General features: G+C 39.8%; 2 protein-coding genes across 3 annotated transcripts in view; both read left to right on the top strand.

Annotated features, from left to right (window-relative positions):
- The window catches only part of LOC115582861 (caspase recruitment domain-containing protein 8-like), a 57,420-nt gene that overhangs the window by 12,770 nt on the left and 23,424 nt on the right, over positions 1-21,226 (top strand). The window contains exons 13-15 of one of the 2 annotated variants that reach the window (XM_030419085.1): positions 212-325; positions 421-562; positions 847-1,583. The exons of the other annotated variant lie outside the window; for it this stretch is intronic. Of the exons in view, the coding sequence (XP_030274945.1) occupies positions 212-325; positions 421-562; positions 847-1,166 (576 nt within the window). The 3' untranslated portion in view covers positions 1,167-1,583. Of the gene's footprint in view, positions 1-211; positions 326-420; positions 563-846; positions 1,584-21,226 lie in introns of those variants that run through there. 2 annotated transcript variants of the gene reach the window in all.
- On the top strand, positions 8,495-15,700 carry LOC115582866 (uncharacterized). The gene is made up of 7 exons (XM_030419092.1): positions 8,495-8,539; positions 8,639-8,864; positions 9,664-9,777; positions 11,786-11,908; positions 12,855-12,968; positions 14,878-14,991; positions 15,567-15,700. Exons 2-7 carry the CDS (start codon positions 8,761-8,763, stop codon positions 15,682-15,684), a joined length of 687 nt encoding a protein of 228 aa, XP_030274952.1. The 5' UTR covers positions 8,495-8,539; positions 8,639-8,760; the 3' UTR covers positions 15,685-15,700.

Below are 21,226 nucleotides of genomic sequence, written 5' to 3'. Positions count from 1 at the left end.
ACTTGTCTCTTTAAGAAGACCTTACCAATATGTCTTAAAATAACAGTAATAATTGCAGCTCCATTCTGCGGATGCAGTAAATGTGGGTACTTGCCGACCTACAAATACACTGATACTGATCTATCTGTAATGAGATATAATTGGCCTGTTAATCTCAGGTTCCACTGAAGAGAAACTGTTTAAGTGTGAAAATGTTCTGATGTTTCTTCAGGTGAGCGCACAGCAGCGATATTCAGAGAACATCCAGGTTCCTTCAAAATGTGAACTCTTTGAAGATCAGAGTTACACTCTTCACTGTCCTCAGGCCATTAAAATACAGCCTAAGGTGAGAATTTGAAATAAAATACTTTGTTAGTGCTGCAGCATGTTGACACAATTCATCTTTGAATACTTTAACGATTCTGACACTTTTGTTTTCAGAGTGCAGATTTCAACATGGAGTTTGGACCAAATTACTTCCCAACGTTTGAGGTCCGCCTGAAAACAACCACAGAAGAAGTGACTTTAACAGTCAAAGATCAAAAACAGCTGGTGGTCTGGGAGTATGATGTTGATCTCATTGGTAAGACTTCATCCACCTGATGGAACAACAGAGAGGAATAGAATAGATTTGAACCGGTGATGTTGATCCAGATAGACGGAGGGATGCAGGAATGTTTTCCTCACTTTCTTTACTATCGATGGAGAGTTTTTCAACATTTTTTAAATTTTTGTTGGAATTATCCATCTTGATGGAAAATCTGGTGTGTTTAGGTGGCTGGAATTTCAGTCAAACTATAAAATGTTGCGAGTTTTCTTAAAAAGTGATGATGGTTTTTAAAAGTTTTATCTTTGGATATTTTCCAGATTCAACAAGGAGAACTGGACAGATGAACGTCCCAGCAGAGGACGATGTGCCAGCAGAACAGAAGCTGAGCTCTGTTAGGTCACAGTTTGTAGAGCGAGTGTCTGGACCTGTTCTGAACCAGCTTCTGGATAAACTTCTTGATCTGGACTTTATAAATGATGAAGAAATGCAGTCAGTCAAAACACAATCGACCACTCAGGAAAAAGCACGAAAATTGATCGACACAGTTCAAAAAAAGGGAACTGTAGCCAGCTCGGTCCTGATCGCTGCTCTCCGTAAGACGGATCCAACTCTTTCCAGCCAGCTGAAGTTAAGCTGAAGAAAAATCCAGAAACGTGTGTGATGATGAATCTTTATAACAGCTGGCTTTTTAAGGACGTTTCACACCTGCAGTCTAGCTCATTTGATCAGGACCAAAGAGGGCAAAAATGCACTTGAATGCTTGTAGTTTGTATATTCATGTTGTTTGGTGTCACAAAGAGCTCAAGAGGTAACTGATCATGAGCTTTATTACTGTTGTTGGACTGTAAATCACATGTTATGAATAACATCTAACAGGAAGAGACGAAAAGGAAGCAGCCTGTACACGATTTTGAGCTTTTCACTGTGGTATCACTGAAACATACTTTTAATGGACCTAATGAATCAACAAAGTAAAAAGTAGGATAAAAACACAGCACTTTTAACGGCTTCTCACCTGCTCATCAGGGAAAATAAAAATATATTAATAAAATGATTCACGTCTCAGAAAGTCTCAGAAAATCCCACACAAATGCAGTGAAGCTTATAAATGAGTGACTGAATCAGTGTGTAAATGCAGGTTCAACACTGTATATAAATGTAACAGTTCAAATTATGTTTTTGATGAAAATTGTAAATACTTTTAAATACATAGTATATTTACATATTTCTGCTACATTTATATAAACCAAAGAAATATTTCGCTTGCATCAAAAACACGTTTTTACCTTTTTTATGTCATTGTTTTATGTTTTTACTAGGGCTGTCAAAGTTAACGCGTTAATAACGCGTTAACGCAACATCCTCTTAACGCCGTTAATTTTTTTAACGCGCGATTAACGCTCGGTATAAAAAAACAAAAAACAAAACGCGCATTGAAAGATTTACGGCCGTCAGTGGCACCTGTAGTCTTGATCCAGAGGGTGGCAGAAAGGGAATCAGAAGAAGATGCAGCAGTGTTGGCGGTTCGGGAAAAACACGGTGGACTGAAAAGTGAGGAAATTGAGAAAGGACTTACCGTAAAATACCAAATAACGATTCAGCCAACCAGCACTCGCTGCAAACTCCTCATCTCTGCTGTCACTCACGGTGGCGGACATTTGTTTCTCCATCGTCCTGATCATTCTGCGGGACACTCTCTCGTGGCGTGCCCGTTTGCTGATAACTCATCCCCGCATGTTTATCTCAGGCTCCTCGCTAGCCTTCTTCCTTCCTCCAGCAGGCAGCCTGGCCCTGTTGATGTCCTCCTCGGACAGACGCTCAAGCTCCGTTTCTCTCACTCTCTTCTGGTCGACAGAGAAACATCTAGCGGCTGCTTCTCCCGAGTTTTCCTCTGCATATTTTAACAGAAAGTTTGAATTTCAAGTGGTACTTTTTATTGTTTTGCTGCACCGGAGCCATGGCGATCCTCAATGTGATACTGACTGACAGAAAGCAGCACACTGCGTGAAAAAGGCGAAGAAGAAAAACGTGCAGTGTCAGTGGACACCTCTTCTTCCTTAATTTTTAAAAAAATAAAAAATTAGACCCGACATTTATTTGGAACCGGCGGTTATTTACCAAAATATACATCTGCACCGGCGTTTAAAGGGACCCTGTGGATAATTGAAACCCGTATATTATTTGGTCATTTACGGTATGAACGGCAAACTACTTTCGAAACACTGCCAGATGGTTCGGTCGATAGGACAAAAGTTATCTGCATGTACTATCGACATGAAATGACTTACCATCGAAGTACATTGAGTCTCAAATATCACTTGCAAGCCAAACACAGGGCACATGATGCAGGGAGCCCCCCCCCCCCCCCGCCAAAAATGTTCATAATGCAAGCATATTTGCCCTTTCTTATGTTGTTAAAAGTATTAAGAACATTAAAAAAATACATCAAGGTACATTTAGAACAGAAAAAAATGTGCCAAAAAAATTGCGATTAATTTGCGATTAATCGCGAGTTAACTATGGACAAAATACGATTAATCGCGATTAAAAAAATTAATCGTTTGACAGCCCTAGTTTTTACACAAAGATGTTTTTTATTGTGTGTATTGAAATTTAGTTTTTTTTATGTCATTTATGTATAAATCCTGAAATATATTCATTTATTGAAACTCATCTGACTTTCTCTTTATTAACTGGGAAAATGCAAAGTTCTGTTGTAATCGAACCGGGCCAGTTACTTGTTAAAGCGAAACTCTCGCCAAAAAGCAACCGAGGCTTTATTTGGGATTGAATATGAGTCAAACCTTCTGTGAAAGCATAATTACGACGAAAGAGGCACTTTTAAGATTTACCGTAGTTTCGGTTTTGGGCACGTTAATTTTGAACGTGAGTGCATGGGGCAAGACATGCTAGCATCAAAATTGCTATTTTTAAAACACTTAGAAGGTTCGACACAACATGAAACTTTGCTCGTAGCATCACCAAGGTCTCTACTCATGAACACGAGCATTGAGAACATTGTGTACACAGAGTTTATGATAAAGAAGGTTTTTGAACTACTCACGTTAGCTGCTGCGCTCCTGCGCGTTGCCGTCATGGCAGACAATAAGTGTTGTTCCCCGAGTGCGACCTGACAGGCAGGAGAGTAATGGTGAACCGCTCCTCAAGCGTGCCTGTCAGGTCGCACTCGGGGATCGACACTTTTTGGCTGCCATGACGGCAACGCACAGGAGGTGCAGCAGCAAACGTGAGTAGTTGACTTATTATGCAACTGTACCGCCAACACGATTTGCTTTTGCATTCTGTCCAAACACAGTTAAAGTTCACATTGAAGAAGCTGAACGGCACACAAAAAGTCAGAAAACAATTAATATGATCAATATGTAGGCAGAGTTGGCGGGTGGGTGTGGTCAGAGCATGAGCACCAGAAGTAGGAAGTAGCCAGAGGCCCTCCACTTTACATCACTGGCCCACATTCACTTTAAGTTGCAGATTTCTGTATCTCAGTTTCAATCCTGTCCCCTGAAATACGTTCATGGAGAAACCTTTGACAATGAGAACTCAGCAGAACAGAAGAGTGCTCTGGTGTTCATACGTCTGAACGAGGATTATGTCAACACAAAACTTCACAGGTGTGTAGTTGAGATAAAAATAAAGGCAAATTAAATTAAAATGTTTTTTTTGTTTTGTCCAAGAAATGTGTGCTGAGTACTTACAGCATGTAATAAAAACTCCTGAGTACTCATGTGTCAACAAGTTAACGGGTGATTTTAGGACAATACTGTGATTTATGTGATTTTTATATTTTATGCTGCTTCTATCTTGTATGAATATTTTAGTTGTAGTTGTTTCTTCCTCATAATTCTCCTGACAATTAACAAACATGCTCATATTGTGCTTCTCAAAACTGTAATAACGTGCAGTTTGCTACAACCACTTTGTTTTGTTGGTGTGTCCTATGTGGCCTGTGTGGTGATAAAAATATATATGATATATTATAGAAGAAGCAGTCAAATGTAATAAAAGACAGGTGTGTCTTATTTGTACTATTTAGTGATACAATTCAGCTTTAGTTTGGAGTCACTGGGTCACAGGACATCGAAGCTATTGATTAAGTCAGATTTTTAATGATCTATGGTGAAAAAATATCTAATCTGTTGATTTTTTGCTGCTGTCAAATTATCAACTGACAAATTTTAGCACTTGACGATAGTTTTTATACTTAATTGGTAAATTAAAGATGGCTGGTTGTCTCTGCACATTTCTAAGATGTTAAAACTAGATGTGGACCGAAACGACACATTTTTAAACGCATATGTAAAGAAAGAAAATAACTGGGTTACACAGCACTTTAGGTCAGGTCAAAGAAAGAACGGGAACAAAATAGAAAATGATTTAGAGACACATTTCACCTGGAGGTCTGTGAGGTTTCTTGGCGGTTTGATGTTCCAGAGAGACGAGGTGAGTCTTCTCTGGTCAGTCAGCTGTCGCAGGGAACCAGCCAATTCTAAAAAATCTGTGCAGAACAATTCTCTACAAAAGTGCTTTGAACAAAAATACCGAAAAATCTCAGTTTAAAGCAGAAAACTGGAACCGTCTGTATTTGGTTTATTGTCCAAATATTACTTTAAAGACTCGCTCTGACAGGAAGTGTCAAACTGTATGCGACTACTGATGTTTATTGATTTCTTGCTCTTGAAACTTAGCTCCCAGAGTTCCATGAGAAAATAATGTTGCCATAACCAATTAATGACTGTTAAAGGGACAGTTCACCACAAAGTCCAAATACAGATTTACCTCTTCTGATCTGTACTTCTAGATTGAAGTGCCAAATTATGACCTGGTTACTCAAAATAATCCACATTTTCTTTCTGCGTCACCGCTAAGAAGAAAGTGGTCATCCACTCATGAACAGCCAAATTAATTTATATCCCATTATATTCGATACATTTATCTCTGGAGCTGATATCTCTAAGACTCCACTCACCACAGCTAAGAGGAACCGGGGTGAACTGTCCCTTTAAAGCTGCCTTCACACTACTGGTTCCTGCACTGTATGACAGACTACTTAAATGTGTGCTAGAGTTTTGGGTTCATCGCTGTTTCCTGTTGTTCTGTCAGCTGCATTTTCACTTGAACAGATCTGACTTTTAACTCTGCGGCTCAGCTCTGATCTGCTTCAGGTCGGAGTAGAAATCACTCCTGTAGGGATGCTGGACGACCAGCGACAGTACAAATTTAAAACACAGACTGTTACTCCATAAAATTCTGTAATAAAACATTTAAAAAACAACCTGAGCTGTAAAATTAGAGGTCAGATTTGAGTTTTTTGTGTAAATCCTGTAGAAACCTGGATGAATCTCTCTCTGTCTTACCTGGATGTTGTTGCCTAATCATTGCTACTTTTGATACTTAAGGGATGAGAGGACTTTTGTATGGGGGAAAAACAAAGAACTTCTCATTTTGTATTCATTAGGGAATGGGTGTTTTAATGTGAAATTTGTAAGATCCCGAGCTTTACCCCTGTCCAGGAGGTACTCGACCAGCTCTCTGTTATAAAGGGTTAGATCCCTGTAACCTATAAAAGGTTGCTAAAAAGTGGGAATTTTAAATAGGGATTTTAAGCTGGTAACGAGGAGACTCGCCTTGCTTCTAACTGCCTGAATCCGAACGTCTACCCTGCTTCCTCTGGTACAGCACCTGACATGAATAGCCCTTGAGTCAGATACAGCCACCAGCCACGCCCGTTAACGGCAGCTCTCCTCTAAATGATCTGGGCTCTTGGTATGGTGCTAGGTTTGATTTTAAGGGCTTTTGGTAAACCCTAAGGGCCTGTTTCAATTTGGTAGGCTAGAGTAACCTTTAAGAACCTTTAAGATATTATGCACACTTAACACCTGACTTTTACTTCCAATCAAAGAGACATAAAATCAATGTCCACAACTTTAACTTTAAGTATATTATGTAGGTTTTATTGCATAGATTTTAGCAAGGGCAAAGCATACAGCGCAATACTTGTTTCAATTACTATCAATCATTATCAAAAATCTTTATTGATAAATTCCAATACTTCAAATAACAAATTAACCTAAAAGAGCTGAGGCCTGGTTAGAAATACTTAAATTTAGGTGAGATGGAGAGGGTCAGGTCTGTCCATTGCTTGCCTTTCCCTTCCTGCTGAAAGTCCAAGTCCTTGAGGCAAATCACCACCCGGGCCAAGGTCTCGTAACTTCCTCAAAGTCCAAACTTCACACCAGCAGCGTGAACAAAAGTACTCCAATATCCAAATTGTAATCCACAGCATGTTGGCAAAAATGGTTCATCCGTTGTACTCCTAATTCCTTTGTCTGTTTCTGCTGAAGATTTCTTGAAGTCCTTTCTGCGATGTTTAGGCTGCTCACATTCTCCGTCTCAGGTGTTTCTTCAAGGCTTGAGCGAGTGGAAGAACCAACTTTAGTCCGTGCTCCTCAGGTTATATACACTCTTGCTTCGGACACTGGCTTGGTTTTGTGCCTTTATTAGGACATGTTTTCAGCATCTCTCCATTCACTGGCTGATAACCCCTTGATTAAGATTTCATAACGCTTCTCTCTTGCTTTGGACGGTGGCATGGATTTATGTCCTTATTAGGACATTTTCCCACCATCTCTCCGTTCAATGACTAATAGTCCCTTGATGACGGCTGACGATTTCATAATGATCCAACATGCCTCGGTCACGGTCTGTGCCCGTGCCCAAAGCGTGATCAGATTTCGACGCTTCCTTTTGGCCTCACGTTGACCTGACCAGTTCTTTAACACTTTCTCATGACCTCAGCTCAACACTGTTTCTTTACTGATTTTCATTAGATCTCTAAACTTCAATACATCATGGTTACACCTTACACCTCCTTTAACTTTGCAAAGTTAATACTAAGTCAAAAATGATCATCAGAGACAGAATGACAGACAGAGCCTTGAGTGTAACACTTCCTCTTTTTCACAGACACCCCGTGTTGCCCTTTCCTCTTCACTTCCTATTTCAACACACCTTTAATGTAATGGTTTAACACTTTCCAATGAATTTATGGCAAACACAATGCAGCAAGCAAAGTTTTGATATATTGCAGAATCATTTCAGGACTAAGTATAATGTCCCTTTCTTGTATTTGTGTCTGACAGGAGTGTATGACTCCCAACTTTCTTGACACTGTCTCCGTGTGTGTGTACATACTGGTAATTATATTAGAAAGGAGTAAATGGATCTCAACTATTTTGACAAATTAAACCCTGATGGTGTACAATTGATAATTAAAATCAACTGGAATTAAAAAGACTGACTTCAATGTTTCTTTACTTGATCTCATTTGTTCTCTTCATTAACATTGTTTCATTCAGGGGGTGTAGATTCAGTTCTGTGCTCTTAATTGCAAACAGGTTTTGCACAAAAAGTTTTGTCACAAAAAAAAAACTACTTGAATATGGCTGTAGAAGAGTATACAACAAATATGTAAAGACTGCAGGATGTTTTAAATCCAACAAATAAACTTTGCACCTCTGAAAAACACCTCACTCCCCGACAGTGATGCAAAGTAACGTTAGCAAATGTGTATTGTGGAGCACAAAGTACATTATTAATACAGTGCATTTAGTAAGAATTCAGACCACTTTTTGTTATGTTGCAGTCTCATGCTGAAACTCATTTGAATAAATGTTTTTCCACATCAATCTACACTCAATAGACCATAATTAGCAAGTTGAAACGGAGAGAGAGAGATACTACAAACTGACAATCCAAACAGGAAGACACAAAAAACCATGGTAACCAAAAGAATGTGAAACAAAGAGCATTTACTTTAACAAATTCAACTCTGTAATCTAAACACACACACACACACACACACACACACACACACACACACACACACACACAAAGTGAAAGTGAAACTTCCGTCTGTCGGCTCAGACTCCATTTTGAGTCAACAGAGCAACAGGTGCCGCCAACGGCACCCACGACTGAAATCTGCTGCAGGTGAGTGTGAAAACACAACATGTATTATTTTACTGTCTTGAGACAGTCTTCTGTCTCTGTGTACTGAAGAGGGCAGACATGTAAGACTGAACTCGACAGGTTGATTCACTTGTGACGAAGTTCTTATACCAACACGCGGAGACCGGTGTAACCGCCACAGACTTTAAGGAAGCTGACCCGGTGGATTTATTAAACTTCTCAGACTGACTTCAGACCAGAAGATGGGTGATTCTGTGAAGGAGGAGGAGGCTGAGTCTCCAGTATCGACCCGTCTCTCTGTGAAGACTGACGGCTCTAAAGATCCTCCTCCAGGATTCGACACAAAGTAAGAGGACTCACACTAACTCATTCAGTCTTTGCTGTCTATGTTTAGCCATTTGCTAATTGTAAGAGTAACATTAGGCTTCAGGAATTAAAGAAATACTCATCCAGGGTGTACTATGCCTTCACCCAGAGAGATAACTGGGATTGGCTCCAGTAACCCTTGAAAAATGGAAAGAAAATTAGATGAGATGAAGCATCCTGTTGTCCAGCAGGATTTCCTGGTTTAAACCTCTCTGACTATTTTCGCTGTCTTTGTGAAATGCTGTTGCAATATGCGGCACACAATTCGTGTAATTATTGTGTTGTGTTTCTTTCATTTCGTTGAAAGAGAAAGATATTGATTACGTTTTTTACCTAAAAAAAAATTGAATATCAAAGTTACTACACTCTGATGTCATCGCCGAACAGTCACGTGTTTAATAATGCGCTCAATAGGGCCAAACAGCTGTTGCGCATGCGGCCAGCTGTATTGTTATTTGTAGAGCTTATGTTTAATTAAGTGTTTGTACAACACACATTCAATTAAACATAAGATCCACATACATCTACAAATAACAAGACAGCTGGCTACCCTGACTAGTCATCTGAAACATCTCTTCATTATCTGTTTTAAACACTGGAGGCTGATCATCCCTGAACCCCAAATTTAATGTGACATCATTTCAGTTTTCCCTGGAACATTTAGCTTAAAAGTTGTTTGCAGTGTTGAAGAAATACAAAAGCATATAATTTTCATTACAGACTGAATGCTGGATTTTAAACAGAAAATAAACAACATAACATTAACAATGTTTTCACAGAAAGAAGAGGGATCCTTTTTCTGTGCAGAAGCAGCCGTCTCTATCTACGAGGAGTCACCAGTTGAAAGATCCACCATGGTACATCAGTGATGAACCTGGACGCTTCTACACCAAGTAAGACACTGATGAAGACAAAATATTCTGTTCAGAGATCTTTTTAAGCACGATGCAGAAGTATTGCAGAAACTCTCAAACCTCAAGAAATTGTTAATATCTTTGCTCTAATGTAGAAGTCGTTATTAAGATTTGTGACTATTTAAAATCTGAAAGAATCTGCTTCATATGTGTATATAGATACATCCATCTACAATTGCTGGCTTTATAGATCTGTTGCTGACGCCATAAGAGTCTCTCTGGTAAATGAGCTGCAGCCCCGTAGAGTTTAGCAAACTATTACATCCGTATGTGCCCCAGTAGAGTGGTGTAGCTGGTAGTCCTAGAGTGCCACTGGTTGATATGAGCCAGGTCTGTGGTTACCACGGGCTTATGATATTTACACGTTTTGTTCTGCAACATAAAATACATCATTAAATCTCCCAAAATTTAATTATAAAGCATTTGCGTGTCTGAAAAAGGCCGTTGCTAACAAGTGTCTAAATGAGACTACAGAGGTTGTCACTGACATTAAACGACATCACAGCGAACAGGAGACTCATCTACTCACTAGTTTGTCTCTGCAGGCCGATTATAGTTACAAGCTATTACATGATTACTTGTTTCTCTTCATCTGGAAAGGCTCTTAAGATAATATATATATATATATATGTATATATATATATATATATATATGTATACACACACACATACACACATATATACACTCATATATATATATATGTATATATATGAATATGACTATGACTGCAAGATGTTTTAAATTTGACCAATAAAATTTGAACCTCTGTAAAACATCTCAGTCCCGGGCAGTGATGCAAAGCAACATTGGCAAATGCGTATGGTGGAGTAAAAAGTACATTATTAATACAGTGCATTCAGTAAGAATTCAGACCCCTTAACTTTTTGTCATGTTGTAGTCTCATGCTAAAAAAAAAATCATTAAAAATTTTTTTTTCACATCAATCTATACTCAATAGACCATGATGACCACGTGGAAACGTGTGTGTGTGTGTGTGTGTGTATGTGTATTTGTGTGTGTGTGTCAGAGAGAGAGAGAGAGAGTAAAGCAAATTATAACACAATGCAAATAAACCTATCTGGAACATTGGAAAGAAGAAACTGAAAGCCAGAGTAGATTAGATTGTTATTTAGCCCTATAAAGAAATTATGAATCAGGAGAATATCTCTCTACTGTCAGAGATAGAAAACAGAGACAGATCCTGACCAGGTTCAGGCTCAGTGACCACAAACTGACAATCCAAACAGGAAGACACAAAAAATTATGGCAACCAAAAGAAAACAGAACATGTGGTCACTGTTCGATAGGTGAGGTTGAGACAGAGATGCACATTATCCTACAATGTTAAAACTCAACATTAAAAATAATCTTTGAAGAAAGAGGCAGGGCATATCTGGCTGCCCAATATATATCAACATGTCTCAACCTAAAGGACAGTGAGAAGGACACACACACACACACACACACACAAACGGGATATACTGTATATATAATTAGTGAAAATCAATCTTGGTGATGTGTTGGTGTTTATGTTGTCTTATCGTTATGTCCGAGTGTTTGGACAGATGCGCAATATTGTTGCTCAAACTTTCATGTCAATAAAGCTCCCTTTGAATTTGAATTTGAGAGAGAGAGAGAGAGAAAGAAAGAGAGGGAGAGAACAACAGAGAACAGTGCTGGGAAATAACCTGAAACTGAAACTGTTCCTTCTGTTGGCTCAGACTCCATTTTGAGTCAACAGAGCAGCAGGTGCAGGACTGAAGTCTGCGGCAGGTGAGTGTGAAAAGACAACAGGTATTGTTTTACTGTCTTGAGACAGTCTTCTGTCTCTGTGTACTGAAGAGGGCAGACATGCAAGACTGAACTCGACAGGTTGATTCACCTGTGGAGATGAAGTCCTTATTGGCTTAATAACACACATGGAGACCAGTGTAACCGCCACAGACTTAAAAGAAGCTGACCCGGTGGATTTATTAAACTTCACAGACTGACTTCAGACCAGAAGATGAGTGATTCTGTGAAGGAGGAGGAGGTCGAGTCTCCAGTATCGACCCGTCTCTCTGTGAAGACTGACGGCTCTAAAGATCCTCCTCCAGGCTTCGACACAAAGTAAGAGGACTCACACTAACTCATTCAGTCTTTGCTGTCTGTATTTAGCCATTTGGGCTTCAGGAATCAAAGAAATACTCATCCAGGGTGTACCCTGCCTTCACCCAGAGAGATAAGTGGGATTGGCTCCAGTAACCCTTGAAAAATGTAAAGAAAATTAGATGAGATGAAGCATCCTGTTGTCCAGTGTCTATAGCAGCAGGATTTCCTGGTTTTAACCTCTCTGACTATTTTCGCTGTCTTTGTGAAATGCTGTTGCAATATGCAGCACACAATTTGTGTAATTATTGTGCTGTGTGTCTTTCATTTCGTTGAAAGAGAAAGATATTGATTATGTTTTTCTCCAGTAACTTTTAGCGAAGAAGGGTAAAAAAATTCCCGGAAGTGTTGTTGACTCAACCGTTGCCATGGATGCGCCAAACAGAGTCGTTGAATATCAAAGTTACTACACCCTGATCTCACCGCCGAACAGTCACGTGGTTAATGAAGCGCTCAATAGGGCCAAACAGCTGTTGCGCATGTGGCCAGCTGTATTGTTATTTGTAGAGCTTATGTTTAATTAAGTGTTTGTACTACACACATTCAATTAAACATAAGATCTACATACCATCTACAAATAACAAGACAGCTGGCTACCCTGACTAGTCATCTGAAACATCTCTTTATGATCTGTTTTAAACACTAGAGGCTGATCATCCCTGATCCCCAAGTTTCATGTGACATCATTTCAGTTTTCCCTGGAACATTTAGCTTAAAAGTTGTTTTGCAGTGTTGAAGAAATAAAAAAGCACATAATTTTCATTACAGACTGAATGCTGAAGTTTAAACAGAAAATAAACAACACTAATTTGTTTGGTGACCATCTGATCTTCTACGCAGTGTTTGCTAAACCTTGATATTTTTTAAACAACAGTCAACAAATGTATTATAAATAATGTCTTAACAGAAAGGAGGAGGATCCTTTTTCTGTGCAGAAGCAGCCGTCTCTATCTACGAGGAGTCACCGGTTGAAAGATCCACCTTGGTACATCAGTGATGAACCTGGACGCTTCTACACCAAGTAAGACACTGTTTTTTTAAACTGACCTGATGAAGATGATGCATTTAGGATGAAGACAATATTCTGTTCAAAGATTTTTTCATACACGATGCAGAAGTAGTGCAGAAACTCTCAAACCTCAAGAAAATATTCATATCTTTGCTGTAATGTAGAAGTTGTTATTAAGATTTGTAACTATTTAAAATCTTAAAGAATCTGCTTCATATGTGCATAGATACATCCATCTACAATTTTCTGGTTCTATAGATCTGTTGCTGACGCCATAAGAGTCTCTCTGGTAAATGAGCTACAGCCCCGTAGAGTTTAGCAAACTATTACATCCCTATGCGTCCCAGTAGAGTGTTGTAGCTGGTAGTCCTAAAACCCAGAAATCAGCTTAGATTTTTTCACACCTGGCTCCCTCTCCTCCTCTTTGGGCTCTATCTTACACTCAGACCACAGGAGCAGCATAAGTGTCCTTGCTAGTTTCTGACAGACAAAGTCATTTTCACGCCCAGCGCCTACGTTGTGTAAATGGCTAATTAAATTGCACCAACCTGTGCACCCCTGGGCATGTTGGTCTCAAAATGAGGTATGGTCATGTGCACAGATGGCAGATTGCTATCTTCAGGCAGTAGAAGTGACAGTGCCATAGACCAAAAAAAAGTTGGCCTAAAGTCAAAGGTGCAGTCTGTCTCCTGCTATTGAAAGACAGCATTATTCAGACCGCAAGATGCACCTTCACAGGCAGGTTCACCCCTTGCATACACACTGATTTTATCATTTGAGAAGCTGCTGTGCACAGTAATGTCACTGTTACAAATATCATGGTGCATCTAAGCAGGAAAACTAAAAACTGTAGCTAAAAACTCTCCAGAGGAAAGTGAACTAAACTTTTAGCTTCTAAAATAAATATATTTTGACAGGATCTCAGGATTATCAGGATATTTTTCACTTGGATAAGTCTGAGAACAGCATCTTAGGGGTTTGGACCTGCCTTAGAAGTGCTGTTCCTGGTACAGGTCCAGATTTAGAAAAACTCTGGCAAATCCTACTTATGAACTGTTCATAAATTGAAAGAGGAATTGTTGTAGCTTTATCTTGTTTGTTTTATTTCTCTTTTGTTTTATTGTTATGGACCCTCTGTGAGTCTGAATTGTACTGAATGTATTAACTGATCACTAAATGTTTAATGACAGTCAGATAGGAAGAGTTAGTGTTAATGAACCCAGAGAGCTGAAATAAAAAAATAGAAAAGCACACAATTTTCATTACAGACTAAATGCTGGATTTTAAACAAAAACGAAACATTAATTTTCTATCATGGTTTCTGTGACCATCTGATCTTCTACACAGTGTTAAATCTTGATATTTTGTTACACTTCCTAAAACCTGGTTGAACACAAAAGCAGACATTAGGCTGGAGCAGGATGAAAAGGTTATTTATTTGAAACACAGGTAATGTCACAGCAGGTGAAGGTTGGAGTTGGAGACTGCTGGGGCTGTGTGGCGGGAAGCTGCTCGGGGGAGCGCAGGGCAGGTGGAGTGCTGCTGAGGTGCTGAAGAATCGGTACACTGAAGCGGTGTCACTGGTTGGTCTGTGATCGGGAGCTCACTGAAGACAAAGCAAGTCGGAGTTAGTTGTGGCACTGGAAAACACATACACTAGAGTAAACATAGATGATGCTATTAACTTAGACTTAAACCGCTTGTGGTTAACAAAATCATCTGTCAGCAGGTAATGTGAGGATCAGGGCTTTCAAGCGGGCGCTGATTATCAACCTGCTGCAGGTGTGCAAACTCCACCCAGCCTTCCAGTGCACCACTGCAAGCAGAGAACACAAACATGCACAAAACAAAACACAGAACAACTGCAGCCATAGATCGTGACATATTTTATTAAACAAATGTATTATTAATGTTTTCACAGAGAGGAGGAGGATCCTTTTTCTGTGCAGAAGGAGCCGTCTCTATCTACGAGGAGTCACCGGTTGAAAGATCCACCATGGTACATCAGTGATGAACCTGGACGCTTCTACACCAAGTAAGACACTGTTTTTTTAAACTGACCTGATGAAGATGATGCATTTAGGATGAAGACAATATTCTGTTCAAAGATTTTTTCATACACGACGCAGAAGTAGTGCAGAAACTCTCAAACCTCAAGAAAATATTCATATCTTTGCTGTAATGTAGAAGTTGTTATTAAGATTTGTAACTATTTAAAATCTTAAAGAATCTGCTTCATATGTGTATAGATACATCCATCTACAATTTTCTGGCTTTATAGATCTGTTGCTGACGCCATAAGAGTCTCTCTGGTAAATGAGCTGCAGCTCATTTACCAGAGAGTGTAAGAGTGTATTGATGCGCCACTATACAATACGCATCTCAATACACTGCCAACGATAGGATACATTAAAGATGTATACCTGCTGCAGGTGCATGTGGATGTGGTCCCTCCCGAGACCGCAAACTCCACCCAGCCTTCCAGTGCACCACTGCAAGCAGAGAACACAAACATGCACAAAACAAAACACAGAACAACTGCAGCCATAGATCGTGACATATTTTATTAAACAACAGTCAACAAATGTGTTATTGATAATGTTTTCACAGAGAGGAGGAGGATCCTTTTTCTCTGCAGAAGCAGCTGTCTGTATCTACGAAGAGTGACCGGTTCAAAGATCCGTCACTGTACAATTGGGTTGAAGCTGCACGCTCATACACCAAGTAAGACACTGTTTTTTAAAACTGACCTGATAGAAGATGATGCATTTAGGATGTAGACAAAATATTCTGTTCAAAGATTTTTTATGCACGATGCAGACGTAGTGCAGAAACTCAGGTGGAATTGAATGTATCTCTTTATCAAAACACCTCCATTTCAGAATTTAAACCTCAAGAAAATGTTAATATCTTTGCTCTAATGTAGAAGTCGTTATTAAGATTTGTGACTATTTCAAATCTGAGAGAATCTGCTTCATATGTGTATAGATACATCCATCTACAATTGCTGGCTTTATAGATCTGTTGCTGACGCCATAAGAGTCTCTCTGGTAAATGAGCTGCAGCCCCGTAGAGTTTAGCAAAATATTACATCCCAGAAATCAGTTTAGATTGTTGCACACCTGTCTCCCTCTTCTCAAAGTCTATGGGCTCTATCTTACACTCAGTCGCAAAGGAGGCAGCGCAAGTGTCCTTGTTAGTTTCTGACAGACAAAGTCATTTTCACGCCCAGCGCCCACATTGTGTAAATAGTAGGGATATGCATCTTCAACACTGAGGCGATACAATAAGCATCTCGATACACTGCCAACGATAGGATACATTAAAGATGTATACCTGCTGCAGGTGCGTGTGTATGTGGTCCCTCCCGAGACCGCAAACTCCACCCAGCCTTCCAGTGCACCACTGCAAGCAGAGAGAACAAACAAGCACAAAATAAAACACAGAACAACTGCAGCCATAGATCGTGACATATTTTATTAAACAACAGTCAACAAATGTGTTATTAATATTGTTTCCACAGAGAGGAGGAGGATCCTTTTTCTCTGCAGAAGCAGCTGTCTGTATCTACGAAGAGTGACCGGTTCAAAGATCCGCCACTGTACAATTGGGGTGAAGCTGCACGCTCATACACCAAGTAAGACACTTTTTTTAAAAATGACCTAATAGAAGATGATGCATTTAGGATGAAGTAGTGCAGAAACTCAGGTGGATTTGAATGTATCTCTTTATCAAAACACCTCCATTTCAGAATTTAAACCTCGAGAAAATGTTAATATCTTTGCTCTAATGTAGAAGTCGCTATTAAGATTTGTAACTATTTCAAATCTGAAAGAATCTGCTTCATATGTGTATTGATACATCCATCTACAATTGCTGGCTTTATAGATCTGTTGCTGATGCCATAAGACTCTCTCTGGTAAATGAGCTGCAGCCCCGTAGAGTTTAGCAAACTATTACATCCCAGAAATCAGCTTAGATTGTTGCACACCTGTCTCCCTCTTCTCAAAGTCTATGGGTTCTATCTTACACTCAGTCGCAAAGGAGGCAGCGCAAGTGTCCTTGTTAGTTTCTGACAGACAAACTAATTTTCACGCCCAGCGCCCACATTGTGTAAATAGCAGGGATGTGCATCTTCAACACTGAGGCGATACAATACGCATCTCGATACACTGCTGACGATAGGATACATTAAAGAGTCATATGAAACAACCACAGATACGATACGATTCTCCCACCTACAAGCTGCTGAATGAATGTAAAAGTTGTACAGATTGCTGTACAGTTAAACAGATTACTCTCCATTTCTACAGTTTGCTTCACACTACAGGAGGGACAATTCAGCCCTAAACAGAAACAGTGCTGCTCTTCCTATGAGCAATTTTGATAAATAACAAAACATTTTCACACAGGTACACATTACAACTTCCTCCAAAAGCTCTCAGTTAGGGCTGGATGTCTTTGCAAATAAAGAATGAGATGGCATCTTTTGTTTTGGTGGAACAAACTGAATTGCTAGCCAGTGGGGCGTTAAAAAAAGTTGGGATAAGGCTACTTAGCTCACAGGCATTGTGTTAGCAGCAGCACCCCCGCTGGTGTTAACCACTGGAGCCGAAGGGGACCTCTCTGTCACATTAACGCATTGTTGTTGCCTCTTCAGGTGAGAGCTTAGATTGGTTGTGCTCCCTGTGTGTTCAATCGTGGCACGGCACATTTTACAGATGGCATTAGTTTTCTCAAGCTTACCATATCTTTTGTAAAATCTGAAGTGTCCCCAAACACCAGACTTGCAAGTGTATCTCTTCTTCATCCACGCTTACTTTCTCTCTGACAGCCTCTGATTTCAAGCCTGCTGTTTGGTGCGTTGCTCACCCCGCCTCCAACTCACGTGAGACAAGACTCTGGCTGAATTAAATGTCTCACAATTTAATTATAAAGCACTTATATGTCTGAAAAAGGCCGTTGCTAACAAGTGTCTAAATGAGACTACAGAGGTTGTCACTGACATTAAACAACATCACAGCGAACAGGAGACTCATCTACTCACTAGTTTGTCTCTACAGGCTGACTTACAAACTATAACATGGTACTTTGTTTCTCTTCATCTGGAAAGGCTCTTTAAATAAATCTGATGTGTAACTTTATTAATTTCACTTGGATAAGTCAGAGAACAGGAATTGTTGTAGCTTTATCTTGTTTGTTTTATTTCTCTTTCCTTTCATTGTTATGGACCCTCTGTGAGTCTGACATAAAGTCTGAATTGTACTGAATGTATTAATGAGACTTAGATCACTAAATGTTTAACGACAAAGTCAGATAGGAAGAGTTAATTAGTGTTAATGAACCCAGAGAGCTCAAATAAATAAAAAAATGAAAAAGCACATAATTTTCATTACAGACTGAATGCTGAATTTTAAACAGAAAATAAACAACACTAATTTGCTTGGTGACCATCTGATCTTCTACGCAGTGTTTGCTAAACCTTGATATTTTTTAAACAACAGTCAACAAATGTGTTATAAATAATGTCTTCACAGAAAGAAGAGGGATCCTTTTTCGCTGCAGAAGCAGCATTCTGTATCTACAGTGAGTGACTGGTTCAAAGATCAGCCATCGTACAATTGGGATGTAGCTGGACACTTCTACACCAAGTAAGACACTGTTTTTTAAAACTGACCTGATGAAGATGATGCATTTAGGAAAAGACAAAATATTCTCTTTTTATGCACGATGCAGAAGTAGTGCAGAAACTCTCAAACCTCAAGAAAATGTTAATATCTTTGCTATGATGTAGAAGTCGTTATTAAGATTTGTAACTATTTAAAATCTGAAAGAATCTGCTTCATATGTGTATTGATACATCCATCTACAATTGCTGGCTTTATAGATCTGTTGCTGATGCCATAAGAGTCTCTCTGGTAAATGAGCTGCAGCCCCTTAGAGTCTAGCAAACTATTACATTCCTACGCGCCCCAGTAGAGTGGTGTAGCTGGTAGTCGTACAACCCAGAAATCAGTTTAGATTTTTGTACACCTGTCTCCCTCTTCTCAAAGTCTATGGGCTCTATCTTGCGCTCAGACCACAGGAGCAGCGTAAGTGTCCTTGCTAGTTTCAGCAGGAAAACTAAAAACTGTAGCTATAAACTCTCCAGAGGAAAGTGAACTTTTAGCTTCTAAAATAAATATATTTTGACAGGATCTCAGGATTATCAGGATAGCTGCTCATTACAAACTATTTAACTGTATCAATCTGGACTGCGTGTGACGTTTCGATACGTAAAAGAACATGAACATAAATTGACATAAAATACTAACCAATCTTGACAGCGAGCCAGGGGTTTTGAATGATCAAAAACCTTTTTTCAGATCTTCCTCATGTGTAAATGTGCATGTTAATGCTGACCAATCGCTGCAGGTAATGTCACTGATATTTCACAATTTCACCTCAATCATCCCATCCGTTATTGATCAGGATGATTTTTGACTTTTTATGACCCGTCCTGCCTGATCTACAGACTGAAAACATGTATAGTAATGAAATCATGCGACCATGATATTGTCTTTTACTATTTCCATTTGCGCTTCTAGAAAGTGTCATCTAAATCTTGATATTTTTTAAACCACAATTAACAAATAAGCTTAATGAAAAATTTAAAAAATGGTTTAGATATCTTGACAGAGAAAAGATGAGTCAAGCTTTTATGGAGGAGCAGCCGTCCTGCTGTGGTTTGTGTCAGGACGTCCTGAAGGATCCAGTCTCCATCAGCTGTGGACATTGGTTCTGCAGAAGGTGCATCACCTCATACTGGGACCAGTCTGCTTCATCAGAGGACTTCTTCTGCCCCAAGTGTAGAAAAAGATCCAGAACAAGACCTGGACTGAAGTCAGCCAGTCAGACCAGCACCGTATTAAGTAAGATCGTCCATCTGTATGTAGGTGTCATCAGGTCTGAAAACTGGGATTCCTGTAATGTAATCACATATTGTGCATCAAATCCCCCCATCTTCATTGACATTCTGTTTGTTCAGATGCTGGAAACTAACTAATATTTGACCCTTTTATTGTCCCACAGGTTTTGGTCTGCAGAAGGTTCTAGATGAACATAAAATCAGTCTGAGGAGGAGATGTGAATGTGTGACTGAAGGAACTGATGAAGCAGGAAGTGGAATCCTCCTCAACAGGATCTATACCGAGCTCTACATCACAGAGGGACAGAGTGAGGAGGTTAATACCCAACATGAGATTTGGCAGCTTTGGACAGCTTCCAAAAAGAAGACCATCAGTGAAACTCAAATCAAGTGCAGCAACATCTTTAAAGCCAAACCTGACCAACAGAGAAACATTAGAGTCGTTCAGATGAACGGCGTCGCTGGTGTTGGAAAAACCTTCTCAGTGCAGAAGTTCACTCTGGACTGGGCGGAGGGCTTGAAGAACCAAGATGTCACTCTGTTGATTCTACTTTCCTTCAGGGAGCTGAACTTGATCAAAGATGAGCAGTACAGTCTTCTCAAGCTTCTCCATGTTTTCCATCCAACGTTACAGAAGGTGACAGCAGAGCAGCTCGCTGTCTGTAAACTTCTGTTCATCTTTGATGGCCTGGATGAAAGCAGACTTTCACTGGACTTCAACAACAATGAAGTTGTGTCTGATGTCACACAGAAGTCATCAGTCTGCATGCTGTTGATAAACCTCATCAGGGGGAATCTGCTTCCCTCAGCTCTAATCTGGATAACTTCCCGACCTGCAGCAGCCAGTCAGATCCCTCCTGAATGTGTTGACAGGATAACAGAAGTACAAGGCTTCACCGAGGCACAGAAGGAAGAGTACTTCAGGAGGAGATTCCGTTATCAAGATCTGTCCCGCAGAATCATCTCACACATCAAGACATCCAGGACCCTCAACATCATGAGTCTGATCCCAGTCTACTGCTGGATCACTGCTACAGTTCTGGAACACATGTTGACTACAGACCACAGAGGAGAGCTGCCCAGGACCATGACTAGCCTGTACTCACACTTCCTGCTGGTTCCGACAAGGAGGAAGAGGCATGATAGTAGATGGGGGACGGCGCAACAGGAGCAAATGGAGGCTGACATTAAAGTTTTTCTGAAGCTGGGGAGGCTGGCCTTTGAAAATATGAAGAATCCTTCCAACAGAAAGGTCATGTTCTACCCAGAGGACCTGGAGAAGTGTGGTCTTGATGTCAGACAGTTTAACTCGGGATGTTTTACAAATATCTTCAAAAGAGAGTTTGTGATCTTCCCCAAAACC

Source organism: Sparus aurata, chromosome 6, assembly GCF_900880675.1.
Source record: "Sparus aurata chromosome 6, fSpaAur1.1, whole genome shotgun sequence".
Taxonomy (NCBI): Eukaryota; Metazoa; Chordata; class Actinopteri; order Spariformes; family Sparidae; genus Sparus; species Sparus aurata.
The sequence above is the reverse complement of the archived record's forward strand: the minus strand, read 5'-3'. Positions and strand labels throughout refer to the sequence as shown.